This window comes from Dunckerocampus dactyliophorus, chromosome 7 (genome assembly GCF_027744805.1).
Source record: "Dunckerocampus dactyliophorus isolate RoL2022-P2 chromosome 7, RoL_Ddac_1.1, whole genome shotgun sequence".
Lineage (NCBI taxonomy): Eukaryota > Metazoa > Chordata > Actinopteri > Syngnathiformes > Syngnathidae > Dunckerocampus > Dunckerocampus dactyliophorus.
This window is the reverse complement of record NC_072825.1, coordinates 27,561,210-27,579,490: the sequence shown is the minus strand read 5'-3', so window position 1 is coordinate 27,579,490 and position 18,281 is coordinate 27,561,210. Positions and strand designations below refer to the sequence as shown.

Below are 18,281 nucleotides of genomic sequence, written 5' to 3'. Positions count from 1 at the left end.
TTAGTAAAGTGTTCTTTGAAAGATGACACCGTGAGTCAGACTGTTATGTTGTTATATTGTTATATAAGCTGACCTTTCCGGATAGATTAAACAAAAACCTGTCAAAATGTGGAGATCCAGGCTTTCCTTTGGGAAGCTTTTATGTTGGGATGACAGAAAAAGTAACACTTTTTTCTCCACGGTACCATGTGCTGGCGGTGGTGCTGGCTTTTCCCTGCTGCAAAGCGACCGTGTGCATAAATCACTACTTTCCCAGAAGTAATCTGGTTGTGACTCATCTAATCGGTTGCCCATCTGCATGACTCAGCCTAGAGTGGCCTCACCTCACACCTCCGGCGGGCCTCATCACTGAGCCACATCTGTCTCATTTCCTCATTTCCCTCTCTTCTCCATTACACCGACTGCAGGCTTACAAGGTGACTCAAGAAGCCGCGGGCAGCTCAAAGGTGTGCCAACAGCACACAGAGAGGATGGCAAAAACAAAAGGAGACCGGGACGACCCAGGAAACGCCCTCTGCCCTCCGCTTTGTCTCCCCCTGTGCCGCCACCTGACCTCTTGCCTAATAATAATAATAATAATAATAAAAGTGACGCCAGAGGGAGGAGAGAGGGGAACGGGCCGGAGCGAGATGGAGTGGGTGTCAGATCGGTGCAGCAGGTGACGGATTCTGAGCTGCAGGCCAAGAGGAAGCGAGGACGGAAGAGAAAACATGACGCCTCTCCCTGTCACCAGAGGTAAACACTCACCACTCCCAAACACTCGCACTCACAAAGCAGCCTTTCATCACCTGTGTAACATCCCCATATTAACCAGCCACATTTCAGCACTGTGTGCTAAACCAGTGCCTCTTCTTTCTCTTTTTTTTCCTCCCTGTCGCTCTATCTCTCGCTTCATGCTTTCCTTTTTAGTGTCGCAGACGAGGAGCCGGAGTGTTGCGACACACCCGCTGAAGGTTACAGCTATACGGCCGTGGAGCAGCCCGCATCGCACCCGGTCGGCATCCAAAGAGACGAGAGGGGCGACGGTCCTCCAAGGAAGACGTTTTTGAGGGCGGGGCTTTACTCGGACGATTACAAAACTACAGAGTGAGCATTTTACTCATGTCTGTCACCATATTTATACAGTGGAACCTCTAAGGTCGAACACCATCTGTTCCTGGATGCTAGTTGACCTCGGATTTGTGTGGCCCCCATAAGAACTAATAGAATACAGTGGAACCCGCTTAACCCATCATTAAAGGGGTCATTTCTGGTGACCAGCATACATGAAAAACTACTAAAATACTACCGTGGAACCCGCTTAAGTTGTCCCTGTTTATGTCGACCAACTCTTTGCGTCCTGGTCCAGCGTGATCTTATTGCTTAAAAGTGCCCGCTTAAGTCGACGCCAACATACTGTACATGGTCGACCTCTTTTGTCGACATAAAATGTGAGCGCCAAAGGGGTCATTTCAATGGAAAATGGGTCAACATGTGTTGTAGTATTGTTGACGTCATCATTATTGCTAAACAACACGAAACCACAACGATTTTTAGAAAGATTTGGGCATGTGCGAAAACTGTACTGTCATTGTAGTCAAGACATACAGCAAAATGTATACATAGTAATCCCTTGTTGATCGCGCTTAAATGGTTCCAGACCCGACTGTGTTTGGCGAATTTCCCTGAAGCAGGATCCCTTCTTTTTAAATGGAATATTTTTGTAGTTCGAGCTTAAAACGCAATTATGTCTACCCAATTTAGTAGACATAATAAAAGAAAAGAAGACATATATAGGACATAATACACTCCTTTTGCACTGTTGCATCTAACGGAGGTTCTAAGTAGAGCTTCAAAATCCAAAAAGAAGAATTGGGAGTGAGACAAAAATGTTTTTAGTAAGCACTTTATTGCAAACAAGCATTAAAGTGAAATAGGCTGATCAAAAGTTTAATACCATAGCTAATAACTTAAAAATGGGGTTGTGCATGCTTGTTGCCAGTGTTTCCAGCAGGCTAGTGGGAATGTTGCTCCACGTGGTGAAGATGGCTTCACGGAGGGCATCCACTGTCTGGAACTGATGTCCATTTTTGTAAAATTCCTTTGCCATCCATCCCCAAGTGTTCTCAATTGGATTTAGATGAGGGGAACATGCAGGATGGTCAAAAGAGTGAGCTTATTCCTAAGGAAGACGTCCTTTATGAAGTGCAGCGTTGTCCTTTTGAAAAATCCAGTCATTACCACACAGACGAGGGCCTTCAGTCATGAGGGATGCCCATTGCAACATCTCCACATAACCAGTTGCCGTTTGACGCCCCTGCACAAGCAAGGTCCATTTCTTCCATTGAGGGATCATGATGACGCCCTCTCCACTGTGCTGTGTGGAAAACATCTCAGGTGGGATCTCCTTGTCATGCCAGTAACATTGGAAGCCATCAGGACCATCAAGGTTACATTTTTTGTCATCAAAAAATAAAACCTTCTCCCACGTTTTAAGTGTCCCATGTTTGGTGCTCTCATGCAAATTCCAAATGGGCAATTTTGTGGTGTTGAAGGCGACGAGGCCTTTGAAGACGTTTTTTGTTCTTAAAAGCCTTCTCTCACAGATGCCGTCTGATGGTTATTGGACTGCACTCGACACCAGTAACAAGCTTCATTTGGGCCGAGGATGGTCCCGTGTCTTGACGGACAGCCAATGGGATCCTCCGGCTCAGGGCCGGTGACATTTTTTTGGGGCTACGACTTGACTTTTTTATTCCATAACCCTCAAGACCTTTGAAGAAGTTTCAAATGACTTGACAATGGTGTGCTGAGAGAGGCCTTGCTTATGCAGCTCAACAATCCCACCACGTTCAAAGATGGAAAACTTTTTTTGCCTTTGCCATCAAAAGATCATGACAATGTAAATACCAGACAGAAAATGACATTCAATCACATTTTTGCCAAGATTTTGCCTTTTAAAGGCTCTGCTCTTAAACTTTTGATCAGCTGATGAACAGCCTATTTCACTTTAATGCTTGTTTGCAATAAATTGCTTACTCAAACAATTTTCTGTCTCACTCCCATTTCTTATTTTTGCATTTTGAAGCTCTACTTCGAACCTCCTAAAGATCCAACAATGCAAAATGTAAATTCTTTAAATTTTTCAACTGCTCTTAAAATTGTGATCAGGAGTATATAGACTCACACATAATAATATTGGGAGAGTTCCGTGTTGTTCTTTTTTTTTTTATTACCTCCTGTTCTGTACAGCAGTGGTCCCCAACCTTTTTTGACACACGAACCGGCTTGTGTTCCCACAAATCTCCCGCGGACCGGGGGGCGGTGGGGGGGATTTCTCACATTATAGCGATGTAATTTATCTTATTTATGATGTATTGTGTAAAACTAAGACATGAATAACATCAAATTAAAAGCACAAAATGAATGTCGACCCACCATCCACCAGTTCAAGTTCCAGCCAAGGTTTTCCAGAGAGATGATTACATGGCTGTTTGACGTGTGTGGTAAAAGGCAGTGTGCTAGCATGAATTAACTTGAGACAAATGTGCACATTAGCACTAAATATGTCATCAAAACTTACCTTTATGCAATCCCACATAGTATCAGCATTTGACACCAATTATGAGGTGTAAGAAAAATGGTAAAAATACATTAGTAGTCTATGTGTGCGGCATGAGATAAAGCACAATGGACATGCGTCAAGTGAGACGGATGGAACAGAGAGAATACGGCCACTTTTCAAAATAAAACATAAAAAAAATGAAATAATGGAAATTATTTTTTCTTTCTATGCAGCCCGGTACCAAATGACCGGGCCGCGGCCCGGGGGTTGGGGACCACTGCTGTACAGTATTTCCTGCTGTCGCTATTGTCTCATCAATGTAACATGACTGACACCTAGTGACCATTTTTACATTACATTTCATCAGAACATCTTTCAATGTGTCTTCTGAATGCGTTATATTTGTATTTTAGTTCATTTAGCCATTTTTATACCTGAAATTGTTTATTCAGGCAAAAAATACGGAAAATTTGTGCTTAAATATGCATTTTTTTGTTTATTTTTTTTACAAATACTAGGCCGTATTCAACCATGAAACAGCAATGATTTATTAACATATTTCTGAAAAAAACATGACAGAGTAAAGCCACAAAATTTGAAGCCAAGTGGAGAGTGACTATATATATCATGTGAAAACAGAAGAATTCAAATTGAAATATGCACAAATGGAGGAAAACCATGTCCACAAACTGTCGCAGGTTAAAAAATGTTTTCTCCTTATGTCTCTGGACAAAGTCGCAAGTAAATTTGCAAGCAGTGGCTAGTTTCCGTTTTGATTTTGGTTAAGTCAGCATCTCTCAACCAGTCCAAGGGGCGTCAACATAAACGGGTTCCACTGTAATCTGTTTCAGAATCATGAAAATGTGCAGTCAATATTTCAAGTAACATTATCACACCTTTAACTGACATTCAAGTGTAAAAATAAGTTAAGCAGTTGTAATATTAGGACGGCAGAGCAATAAAACGCTGCGGTCTTACCTTTAACGGCGACAGCATAACCTAAAGCCGAGTCACGTCCCAGATGCATCTAATGCGTCTCCCTTTTTAACATCTTTAACTGTCACACAAGTGTAAAAAGAAGTTAACCATTGTAAAGCATAACAAATAAATAAACAAAGCAATCTACTTTAACTTTGGTAACTTAGGTGTCAAATCTTGTTTTGTCCTCCTTCTTTTAACACTCCTTGACGAGACCGCGCCTTCTTTGCAATAAATGTTGCCAGAAAGCCGAGAAAAAGCAAAACAACATGACAATCCTTTGATGCTCTCTGAACTGATATGCTTAGGTGTCAGGGGTGTCCAAAAAAAAGGACTGCATACAGAAAAATCAAAGGACTGGGGGGCCATTTTGAGTTAGATTTTTAAAATACATATAAAGCAAGCCATTCCACGTAGATTAGCCAACATGTTATATGTGTTACTACTAGTGTTATTAGGATTAAATATTAATATTCACCTCTAAACCTTGGCCACAGGAGGGCCAATTTGCTCGAAAACAACATTTCCATGTAACTAAGATCTACATGGATGCCATTGGTGGTTACTAGGAATGTCACAAGACCTCGAGAGATTAAACCGTGACAAGATGCAGGACTTTGGAAACTGTGTTTATAAAATGTGCTATATAAATAAAGTGGATTGGCTTGGATTGAAGATTACTCCTTTGCGACAATAAATAAATAAATAAATAAATGATATATTAATCATCAATTCATAAAAGAAAACGAACTTGCCCACCTCAAACACAACACTTTTCCCATCTGGGAAAAAAGTCCACATCAAGATGCAGAGCTTTCGTCCCGACGGTCAATATATTTGGTCTTGGTCGGCAAAGTAAATACAAATGGAACAGTGCAAAATTGTGTGTATTCACAAAAAGTCATCGCAAAAGAAATAATGCTCTTTAATACAGTTGAAAAGCCAGCATTTCAAGAAATGCTGCAAATGTTAACAGTACGAATTGTCTGTAAGAAAATCCATGTCACAAACTGCAGTTCCACACCTTTACAACAGTAAAAGATGACATATTACAGGAAATATTGCATTATTATGATACATTATTATTTTAATTTATTCATTATTATTATTTATTCAATATTAAAATAGCATAAGTGGTTTATTTGGTCTACAAAAATTTGGAGAATAATATTATTTAGCGTCAATTTGTGGGACAATGAATACATAAACAAAATGTTAAATATAAGTTAAATAAAAGTTTCTTTGTCCAGTCATATTTTTTCATTGTACTTTTCTTCAAGTTAATGTTAAAATCTCGTCTCGTGGACCCAATCTCGTGCATCATCTTGTCTTGTGGGCTACTGCTTTTTCCATATTTTACATTTCCATGCTAGTGGATAAGAATAAATGAAGCTGCATGTTCAGTGAGAGGGATGATACTTTCAAACTGTGCCAGATTTGTGTTTTGATTCATGAAATGATTTGTGACAAAATCTGGTCTTGGACTGTTTACTTCATTTCGACATACATTTGCCCACTGAAGTGCTTGTGGTTTGAATTGTCCTGTGTTTTCCTGAAACTGATTTTGTTGAGCTTTTCGCTGGCGTTCTTCCGTGTGCGTGGATGTACCGCATGTGTAGCTACCCCCAAGTACAGGAGGCCGGAGGTTTTAAAAGGTTAACTCTTCAAAATGTTCTTGTTTGAATCAGCTTCATTTCACAAACCAACAGGAGCTTATCATGACCAATGCCTACCTCACACACGGTGCAACCAAAAACAGTAACGTGGAAAATACGTTGTAATTTTCCCGCATGCACTCTGCAGGCTTCGAAATAATTGCCTACACACTAATATACATTGAAAACAATGCTCTTTTATACAAATCTATAACCCACAAGGCATGCTGGGAAGCCCAGGCGCACACTTCCTCTACAGGAAGTTATCAAGGCTACGTTGTGGGTTATAAATGAGTATGAAATTATATTGTTTTGCATGTACAGTCGTCCCTCGCCACTTAGCGGTTGAAATTTCGCATCTTCACTCAATCACGGTTTTCAAAAATATATTAATTCATAAATCATGCTATTAGTGCATTATTAGTCCAAACAGATGCATATTTAAGCTAATGTTACATATTTGTTTACCTAAATTTAGCATTTTCAAGCATAACAACGGCTAAATGAACTAAAATACAAATATAAGACATTCAGAAGACGCATTCAAAGAAGTTGATGTAGTATACTACACTAGTCACTAGGTGTCAGTAATGTTATAGCACCACTTGATTGCCAGAACAATGCAGATTTGAATTATCTGAAAAAAAGACACATTAATAATTATTAAAAGTCCCTAATAAAAAGACCCACGGCAAGATGAAACTCAACTCTGAACCCCTGACGTCACTTCCTGTCCGCCACTCACTCTGCTCCCCTAGGCAACACATTTATAGCAATACACACAAGCATGAGTCTTATTCATGTCTTAAACGGCTTATTTACTCTTATTATATATGCTATTTTGGGTAATATGAGTGTAAAGGTGTAGGGGTGTTAGTTCATGTCTGGAGGGCTCTAATAATGTTAAAGAACGTATGTAGAAGGTTGTAAACACGTTTTATATGCTCTTACTACGAAAATATTTCATTTATAAATAAGGAATCCTACTTTGTGGAAATTCACTTATCACGGTGTGGTCTGGAGCCAAATAACCGTGATAAACAAGGGATTACTGTATATTGGTGTGTAAGCGTTTATTTCGATAGCTGCATAGTCAGTGTGGTGCAGTTACATTGTGTGCTCCACATGTGTTATTATTGGTTACTCCATTAGTGAGGGAGGCGTTCGTTATGCGTTAGCATGTCGAAACAGACATTTTTGTGGGCACAAGTGGTCTGAGAAGGGAAGCCCCGCGAATAGTGGGGCTCAACTGTAGTTTTCTTGTCTAATTGCATTTCTAGAATGTGCCAATAGAAAACAAGCTGTGTGCTGCAAATCCCCCCCATGTTGCATTTTGAAGTTTTGTGCCACTTTAGCAGGATATTTTTCATTACGTTATTGGTTAAATTCAGAAATGTACGACCTTAGGGGCATTCCACTTTAGAGATTCCACTATACCTTGACTGACTTCACTTGTTCAACATGGGCCTCTGTCTTTAGTCCCCCCTCCCAGTTGTTTTCCAGAGGGAGTACAGAATACAAACCAGGGGAGCGGGAATACAGCCTTTTACCTGCACCCATCCATGTTGGTGAGTGGAGACCTGAAGAAGAAGAAAGTGTGGTCATGAGGTTGGATGCTCGCATGACCATTCATCTTCTTGTGTCCTGCAGGGAAGTACTTGAGACTGAAGAGGATTAATTTCCAGTTACCATATGACGTCATGTGGCTTTGGCAGCACAGCCAGGTACAACACAGCCACAAGCAACGTCGCATTAGGACATTGAAGTCCTGAGCTGAGGAACATGGGAGGAAAAAGCCGGCAACTGAGGGAATCTGGGAGTTCTTTGTGTGCATGCTGAGAATCAATCACTCTAATGCCGCTGAAAGCCCGTCGTAATTTCTTTATCGTTCATTCTTCCCTGGGTTATTTACTCACATGGCATTTCAGCCCGCATCATCTCTCAGCATTCACGTAATTTCTGAGAAAACTGTTGTTTGGCGTTATTTCTGTTATTTTAATGCCGCGTAATAGTGTTGTCATTTCTCAGTGGATTTCAATTTAATAAAGAACGATATGCGTGGCTCCTTTACAACAAGTGAGCTATTACTTTTCTTAGTCTCAGCATTTATTGTTACCAAAATATTGGAATTTTTCTAGTAAGATCTCAGCATTTACACACAATTGGTAAGAATGCCGTCTGTCATTATTTAATCATTTTTATTGCGTGTAATAGCATTGTCATTTCTTAACGGACTTGAACACAATAAAGAACTAAATGTGTAGTTCTTGCACGACAAGTGAGCTATTACTTTTCTTTTAGTCCTTATCGCTCCCAAAATATTGGAATTTTTCTCGGAAGATCTCTGCATTTATACACACTCAGCAAGACTGCAGTTTGTCATTATGTCATCATTTTTATGGCGCATGGTAGCATTGCCGTTTCTAAACAGATTTTAACCCAATAAACAACAAGTGAGCTATTACTATTATTAGTCTGAGCATTTATCGTTACCAAAACATTGGCTTTTTTCTCAGAAAAGCTCAGTCGATTGCGATTTCTCGTTATTTCTGCCTCACATTTTTATTGAACGTAGAGTAATAGCATTGTCATTTAGTAACGGATTTCAACGCAAACGAGAACAGCTCTTTTACAACAAGTGAGCTATTACTTTTCATAGTCCTAGTATCTGTTACTACCAAAATATTGGAATTTCCCTCGGAAGATCTCAGCCGATTGCGATGTCTCGTTATTTCTGCCCCACATTCTTAAGGAATGTGACAGCATTGTCATTTCTTAATGGATTTGAAGTCATTAAAGAACAAAAAGTGTAGTTCTTTCATGAAAAGTGAGCTATTACTTTTCTTAGTCTTAGTACTTACCGCTGCCAAAATATTGGAATTTTTCTAGTAAGCGCTCTGCATTTATACACACTTCGCAAGATTGCAGTTTCTCATATGGCGCATAATAGCATTGTCATTTCTGAACAGATTTCAGCTCAATAAAGAACAATATGTGTAGCTCATTCACAACAAGGGAGCTGTTACTTTTCTTAGTCTTAGCATTTATCGTTACCAAAATATTGGAATTTTTCTCGGAAGTGCTCAGCTGATTGCGATCTCTCGTTATTTCTACCGCACGTTTTTATTGAACACTCTGGCATTGTCATTTCGTAATGGGTTTCAACTCAATAAAGAGTCAAATGTGTACGGTAGCTCTTTCGTGACAAGTGAGCTATTACATTTCTTCGTCTTAGCACTTATCCTTACCAAAACATACACATTTTTCTCAAAAGATCACCGCATTTACAGTACATGCAATTATCATTGTTTCTGTCTCACATTTTTATGGTGTGTTATTTTTATGTGCAGCTTTTTCGAGACAAGTGAGCTATAACTTTTCATGATCATAATCAGTATATTGGATTTTTTACTAGGGATCCACAGTGTTTTTTTTCAAACCGATACTGATAACTTCCTGCTTCTCAAGACCGATACCGATAACCGATAACTTTTTATATCTATTATTTAAAAAATGTTGATGTAACTGTAGTTTGTGCACACCTGAAAGTAAGAGCGACTCAAGTTGGATTTGACCAACTGCACCTGTAGATTTGTACTTAGCAAACATCATGACATCAATGCTATTAACAAAACATTAAAAAAATAGCGGCGGCTCAAAAGTACAAAATGTGGTTTGCTCACCGACAAAAGCCGGTATCTTCAATGATGTTAAAGGGCTAGTCATCCAGCGCCATCATTTCCATGAGGAAATCACAGATTGTCTTAGCTCTGGAAATGTCTCTGGCAAACGGTGCAGCGATAGGAACAAGCCTCGGGCGTTGTAGCCAGTGTTTCAGGTGGCTGATAAACTTTGATCTGTTGAAGTGCAATTTTTTGTTTTCCCTCATGGTGGAATGTGAAAATGCAAAACTGTGAAAATGCAGAGCATTTGGCAAACTGTCTTCCTGTGAAACACAGAGTCTCATACCATTGATGCCATGTTTGTTAACAAGCGAGCTCAGCTGTTGGCAGCACGTCACAGAAAAGGAGCGCTTGATTTGCTCACGCTAACCCACCTACAGCACAGTACGGGTATCTAGTACGGTATTTTGCCTCATTGGAGCTTTTTTTATTATTATTGGTTACCAGCAATATTTTTTTATGTTATTTGAGATTTATCGGTATGACATCATAAATCCTCATACTGGATAATTATCGTGCACCCCTAATTTTTGTCTACAATTTATATGCATTTACGTGTAATTTCCGAGGAGACTGCAGTTCCTCATTATTACCTCACATTTTAAATGGGCCGTAACAGCAATTGTCATTTCATTTATTTACAAACTTTTGGATAACATTTACTGTAACCAAAAATTGGACGACAAGTGGATCAAAGGCAAGAACGGGCAAAATAGCATCCAATCAGATAGCGCTGAAGTCATCCCTGTAGTACCGCAAGGGGGCATATTTGCACGCTATCGGGGGGATTGCTTTGAAGGAATTGCAGTTTTTCATCATATTCTTGTCATTTTCTCCATAGCTTCAAAGGCAACCTGCCTTCCCGCTGAAGAGGAAGCGCCGTTACTGTAAGTCTTTCAGTACTACAGCGGAACCCACTTATGTTGACTATGTCGACCAACTCGTCAAGTCCTGGTCCTGCTTACTAAAAAGTACCGCTTAAATTGATGTCGACATACAGTGGTGTGAAAAAGTGTTTGCCCCATTCCTGATTTCTTTTATTTTTGCATGTTTGTCACACTTAAATGTTTCAGATCTTCAAACAAATCAAAATATTAGTCAATGACAACACAACTGAACACAAAATGCAGTTTTTAAATGAAACTTTTTACTATTAAGGGAGAAAAAAAATCCAAACTTACATGGCCCTGTGTAAAAAAAGTGATTGCCCCCTCCCCGTTAAAACATACTGTACAGTACCATACTTAATTGCACTCTATCAGTCTGTAAAAGGTTATAAAGACATTTCTAAAGCTTTGGGGCTCCAGCGAACCACAATGACAGCCATTATCCATAAATGGCGAAAACATGGAACAGTGGTGAGTGGCCGGCCAACCAAAATTACCCCAAAAGTGCAGTGACGACTCATCCAAGAGGTCCCAAAAGACCCCACAACAACATCCAAAGAACTGCAGGCCTCAGTCAAGGTCAGTGTTCACGACTCCACCATAAGAAAGAATATTATACCAACAGTAAAATATGGTGGTGGTAGTGTGATGGTCTGGGGCTGTTTTGCTGCTTCAGGAACTGGAAGACTTGCTGTGGTAAATGGAACCATGAATTCTGCTGTCTACCAAAAAATCCTGAAGGAGAATGTCCGGCCATCTGTTGGTGACCTCAAGCTGAAACCAACTTGGGTTCTGCAGCAGGACAATGATCCAAAACACACCAGCAAGTCCACCTCTGAATGGCTGAAGAAAAACAAAATGAAGACTTTGGAGTGGCCTAGTCAAAGTCCTGACCTGAATCCTATTGAGATGCTGTGGCATGACCTTAAAAAGGCGCTTCATGTTGGAAAACCCTCCAATGTGGCTGAATGACAACAATTCTGCAAAGATGAGTGGGCCAAAATTCCTTCACAGCGCTGTAAGAGACTCATTGCAAGTTATTGCAAACACTTGATTGCAGTTTTTGCTGCTAAGGGTGGCCCAACCAGTGGCCCAGGGGACAGTCATTTTTTCACACAGGGCCATGCAGGTTTGGATTTTTTTCTCCCTTAATAAAAACTTCCATTTAAAAACTGCATTTTGTGTTCAGTTGTGTTGTCAATGACTAATATTTAAATTAGTTTGATGATCTGAAATAATAATAATATTGAGCACCGATTCATGTAAAATCAAAAGCTACCATGTTTCACTACCTATTTACAACCAGCATCTTTAGTAATGCTTTATTTAGTAAGTAATCCTGGAATGTCCATATCAACTCAACCAACTCAATCTACCTCAGTGGCGATTTCTTTCTATGTCTCAGGAGCACCACAAGCACAAGAACCAAAGCAGATGTCACAGATGACACGTTCATTACCCACAACACCAAAGAGCTGTAGAAAGTTATATTATTCGTTAGACCAACGACCTCTGCAAGGACTGCTTCTCAGCTAATAGCATGTAGCTGCGTCTTCTTCCACACACAAAGTCATCTTCCACCACAATCACCCAAGTGTACTTCATTTTCTTTCGGAGTTTGTATTACAGTACTTCAGTTTATAAAATATTCTACCTTTATTTTTACTCCATCCTCTTTTGCTCATTTGTTTTCAACTTATTTGCCCTCCATTCACCCCACCACATAATTTTTCTGAAGGGAAAGGAATAGGAGTAGGAGTTTTCATGTTGAAGACATTTGTGAAACAGCTGTGATACTACAATGCAAACAGTTGGATGTTGTTTTCAAATATTTGTTAGAGTTTATATATCGAGAGATAAATCTTATATTGAAAAAAGTACAGTAATAATTAAATTACTAAATTAGCATTCCTTACCACAGAAACACTCACAGAAGTACCAAAAAGTGTTACAGTTGAGACCTGTACCGATTCCCAGGTACCAGGTATCGGTTGAAATGTGAAATGTAAAAATGTGTAAAAATATACACAAGGAGGAGGAGGAAAACCATGTCAACAAACTTCCGTGCGAGCAATGGTGACTTTCGCTTTCAGTTATGCCAACAACCGCCTATGTTGACATGAGCCAGCCAGTCTGAGGCGTATCGACATAAAGGGGTTCCACTGTACACAGTTTTTCAAATGAATGTCGTCATGTCGCATCTAACATGTTGTCTCTTTTGTTCACACAGGCCGCGTCAAGGAAAGGACAATACCCTCTCAGCACGCAGTGGTAAGACTCACTACAATTGATGCTTTTGTGTGCAAAAGGTGAAGCTAATGGCAACTACATGCACAGGAGGAGAGCTCCAGTGACCTGGCCAGCCTCTTTCCTCACCTCGACATGGAGCCTCTGACTGGCAGTGAGCGGTATGGGACTCAAGCAGCGGCACTAATTGAAGCCTGATCTGTTACTCTTACTCAATGGCTGCTATCTTTGTTTTCCCTCCCAATGTGGGTCAGGAGCTTTGTGGTGACACATCGCGTGTTCCTGGTGAGGAATTGGGAGCTGGTGAGAGAGCGACAGATCCGACTGAGGATGGAGCGGAGGCCAGAGAGGGACAGCGAGGAGGAGGAGAGGGACTGGCGAGTTGTTTGCGGGGACGGAGCCAGTGGAGACGATAGCCACATCAAGTCAGGTCCATGAAGCAAGTGTGTGTGTTAGTTTTTGTTTCTGTAGGTGTCACACACTCAATACGTGCTCCTTTCTACATCATGAGACAAAAAAAATGTACAATGGAACCTCTAAGGTCGAACACAGTCTGCTCCCAAAGGAAATAATAGTACAAGAAATAATCCGTTCCACTGGTGTCAACATTTTCCCATTAAAGGAAAACTGCAGTTTTTGTGGAATTTTGCCCATCATCCACAATCCTTATGTAAGACATGAACACACGTCTCTCTCTTTTTTGTGTGTGCGAAAGATATAAAAACAGATAAAAAGAGACAGCACGTAATGGGACACACCTATGGCACCTAGAAAGACCACTATTGAGATATCTCCAAAAAGGTTTTATGGTTTTATATCCATGCTGTGAGCATGTAGTAACAGGTACATTCGTGTAATACCTATGGTATTTTGGTCCTTTTAAGAATTAATTGACTTGAATTGATTTCACATAGCAACACAAAAAACGAACGCCTACGCCAAGCATTAACTTTTCCAAACTCAAAAATAAAAACACAGCAGCAGCTCCAATATGTATCTTTACCCGTCGGTAGTGGCCTGAGGCGTTATGAGTGTGTTGTGATGCGCTGCGGGCGAGTGTGTGGTGAAGATAGTCGCTAGCCGGTGTGGTGTGGCGAGGTGTAAATACGCCAGTAATGTAGTTTTATTGGCGTAACAATGTTAATAATAATAATAATAATAACAATGTCGCTGTAGCTTGGTTAATATGCACGTAACATTATATGTCAATGGAGCATTGTTGGCCCTTTTTGGAGTTTTTTTCAGAAGGCTTTATAGGCGGAATAGGTGTGTCCCATTACGTGCATTCTTAGCTGCGTCTTTTTAGCTGTTTTTCTATCTTTAGAATGAACAGAAAAGCGAAAGAGATATGTGTTTATGTCTCACATAAGGACTGTGGATGATGGGCAAAATTCCAGAAAAAAGTCCAGTTTTCCTTTAAGGGGTGACCCACTTTTAAAGCAGTAAAGCGAGCTCACTTATTTTTAGCCCTCAAAACACATGCACACTCGCAATGACACACGCAATGACATGCGCAAAATGTGTTTCAGGGCACAATATTAAAGAGGAGTTATGTCAGCTACAAAAAAAATGATTATCATAAAATAATAGTTAATTCATATTTGTATACACCAAGGAAGACGATTCCAATCCGAATTATATTATGTAAATATTTGGATTTCAAAATAAAAATAAAAAAAACTTCACACTAGGGGTGTTACGAGAGCTTGCGAGATTAATATGAAAAAAACTGTCGTGCAATGATAAATATTAAGGCAGGAAGAGGCATTCTGTGCATTGGTTCAACACCTAGACGCTTCATAGAACAACGGCAAACAGAGTGAGACCTCTTGACAGTCATACAGTCGCTTTGTCTCTGTGGGGGGAGGCGGGGCCCCTAGCATACACACACACAGTGCGGCAAGGAAGCCTCGTGAGGAGCAATGCAAAATAATGTATTAGGAATTAGGAGGGAAAAAAATGCTTGCAAAGGCAAATATGCACCCGACCCAGTTTTCCCATCTGGTAAAAAGACAACACATTGAAGTGCAGAGACACTGTTCCGACAATCAACACTCACTGAGACGTTTGGTCGGCAAAGTAAATAGCACAAAATGGTGTGCGTTCACAGAAAGTCATCGCAAAAGAAATGCTGCTCTTTAATACAGTCAATACAGTATTTCCAGAAATGCTGCAAATGTTAGACAGTATGAATGGTCTGTGAGAAAGTCCACGTCACAAACGGCAATTCCCCAACTTTACAGAGTGAAAGATGACATATTAACGGGTAGGGCTGGGCGATATGGACCAAAACTCATATCCCGATATATTTAGGTTGAATATTGATATACGATATATATCCTGATATTTTTTACGCAAAGTGAGTTTAGACAAAATCAAAGCCAAATTGTCCAATTTGATTTATTCAAATAAATACTTAACATGAGGATGTTTTTTCATTGAGAATTTCATTGCATAGCAGAACTACCTGTTTTCCTGTGCATATGGCAATAAAACTCTTGAATCTTTTTTGATATTTTAAAGCTTGCACATAAAAAAACCTTATCTAAAAATAGTCTCAAAAATAAAGTAGGCCATTATCTTTTTGAAATAAATATAGAAAAAGTCAAATCTAATCTTTTTTATAACAAACCTTTAGCTATGCTCAAATCCTCAGCTAAAAACAAAAGAAAAAAATATGAAGGAGTGCCCGGTTTAAGAAGAAATTTTAAAATGTTAGCAACTCAAAAATACTTTAAATTGAACAATAGTATTTTTTAGGTAAACATTTTTAGAAGACACAAGCATGTCCTTATTTTGTGCCAGGAACACCAACCTGTCAATTGCATCAGGCTTAGCAACTGTCTGTCTAACTTCCTTGTACATTTGTGGTCGAGCTTGTCATGTTAGATAATTGTGACTGTGAAGCTCGCTGGACATCTCGAGTTCATCGTTTTCGCATTGGTCTTCAGCGACGAAGCGCTGCAGCCATCTTGTTTACGTGTGTGTTCCACAGCAGAAGAAGATGCAAGCGTTTTCATCTTGCCATTCGTGCCAAGGTGCTGAAACCAATGCACAGAGTGAACGCTCTTCCTGCCTGTTTGTCCGAGAGAGACTAGGAAAACAGACACTCATGGACATGGCAATATATTGAGCCCGGCAAAATGATCAAGTTCATTTTCATTTATTGTGTGATTAACAAATTAATTATTAGTCAATTAATTTATTATTGTCCCAAGCCTAATGCCCACGAGACATTTTTTTTTTTTTTACGAGAAATCTTTATTTTGTTAGAATACCTCTTTTTTCTCTTCATGTTTTGACTTTACTCTCATAACATTACAGCTCTTTTTTCCATTTTTGCTGTTGTATTTTTTTTTCTAATTTTCCAAAAATTACAACTTTATTTTGTTGTTTTGTTTGTTTATCGTAATATTATGAGTTTTAAAAAATTATTTAATTTTTCAACTGTATGCTATTAATATGACAGTTTTCCTTATACGGTATATATATATATTTTTTCTCTTAATATTTTAACTTTTAACTATTCTTGGATAATAATTGCAGATTTTTTGCTGTTATTTGCTGTTATATTGCTGTTTTTCTTTTTTTTTATTATTAAATTGTATTTTCAAAATGTGCAACAGACCAATAAGAAAACAGCCATGGGCCACAATTGGCCGATGGGCCTTAATTTCCATAATATTTTGATTTTATCACTATAATATAACTTCGGCGGGAAACCCCCACCCAAATCTCTCAGGTTTATGCTACTAAAATTATGATTTATTTTTCCTCATAAGAATACGACGCTATTGCCGTAAAATTATGAATTTTTCACATTAGATTACAACGTCTTTCTTTTAATGTTCCTGTAAAATCACTGCTTTTTTTTTTTTTTTTAGTTTTCTTGTTTAATTGTAATTTTAGAATGTGCTGCGGGCTAATAAAAAAAAACAGGGGCAGGTCACAAATGGCATCCGGGCCGCACTTTGGACACCAAGTAAGAAAACACTGTGTAAACACACTCATACAGCCCGAGTCACACACATACTGCCCCACTAGCATGCTCTTCTAAGTTAAGCTAACCCTGCTAGCTTCCATTCATGCTCCATAAGAGAGGAGTTTCCAAGTTTTTTCGCCAACCTTTGCCAGTGTTTCAGGTCGCTGTTTGGACACGTTTAGTTCTTGTGCTTGTGATGAGACTCCGCCACGATTGAGCGGTCCACCGGGGAAATACTTCCCCACACAAACGTTCCTTCTCCTCACGATGACAGCAATTCATTCACATTACGTCAATTTCCACGAGATTCCGCGTTTAAAGGAAAACGTCACTTTTTTGGGAATTTTGTCCATCATCCACAATCCTTATGTGAAACATGAACACACAAATCTTTCTCTTTTCTGTTCATTCTAAAGATATAAAAACAGATAAAAAGAGACAGCTAAGAATGCACATAATGGGACACACCTATTCCACTTCTAAAGCCTTCTGAAAAAAACTCCAAAAAGCGCCAAAAAAGCTCCATTTACATATAATGTGATGTGCATATTAACCAAGCTACAGCGACATTGTTATTATTATTGTTATTAAAATTGTTATGCCGATCAAACTACATTACTGGTGTATTGACACCTTGCCACATCGACTCGCTACTGGCCGGCTAGCGACTAGCATCACCACACATTCGCTCACAGCGCGTTGGTGCCGCTCTCACAGTGCATCAGCCACTACCGAAAGCTAACGCTACATATTGGAGCTGCTGCTGTGTTGTTGGTTTTGAGTTTGGAAAAGTTAATACTATGTTGACACTCGTTTCTGTGTTGCTATGCACCTAGGAAGAAGTTCCACTAATTCTTAAAATTACCAAAATCAGACAGAACATTATAAGTATTACTTATACTTACATGCTAACAGCATGTATAGAAAACCATAAAACCTTGTTGGAGGTTTATTAATAGCGATCTTTGTAGGCGGCATAGGTGTGTCCCATTACGTGCATTACAAGCTGCCTCTTTTTATCTGTTTTTATGTCTTTAGAATGCACAGAAAAGAGAAAGATGTGTGGTCATGTCTCACATGAGGATTGCGGATGATGGGCAACAGTAGATTTTGTTTTTAATTCCGTCCGCGATTCCGATTTTCCGCGGAAATCATAGGGTCCTATCTATGGTTATGATCACATTTTTCCTCATTACTGGTGCCTCTCTGCGGTGACGTCGCGTTAAAACACAGAAAAGCAAAAGGCTCACTAAGCTGTTTGAACTTCACAAAAATGTTGGTCAGGTTCCAAATATGTGGTATTTC

General features: G+C 39.5%; 1 protein-coding gene across 5 annotated transcripts in view; it reads left to right on the top strand.

Annotated features, from left to right (window-relative positions):
• LOC129185619 (histone-lysine N-methyltransferase ASH1L-like) overlaps window positions 1-18,281 on the top strand; it is a 43,927-nt gene that overhangs the window by 16,443 nt on the left and 9,203 nt on the right. The window contains exons 4-11 of one of the 5 annotated variants that reach the window (XR_008572104.1): window positions 408-735; window positions 910-1,086; window positions 7,657-7,745; window positions 7,828-7,901; window positions 10,702-10,747; window positions 12,978-13,018; window positions 13,085-13,155; window positions 13,249-13,437. Coding sequence is in view for 3 of the 5 variants with exons in the window: in XM_054782912.1 (XP_054638887.1) it covers window positions 408-735; window positions 910-1,086; window positions 7,657-7,745; window positions 7,828-7,901; window positions 10,702-10,747; window positions 12,978-13,018; window positions 13,085-13,155; window positions 13,249-13,432 (1,010 nt within the window). In the remaining 2 variants the exon portion in view is untranslated. Of the gene's footprint in view, window positions 1-407; window positions 736-825; window positions 1,087-7,656; window positions 7,746-7,827; window positions 7,902-10,701; window positions 10,748-12,977; window positions 13,019-13,084; window positions 13,156-13,248; window positions 13,462-18,281 lie in introns of those variants that run through there. The other 4 variants (XR_008572105.1, XM_054782911.1, XM_054782912.1 and 1 more) reach the window with 4 other exon arrangements.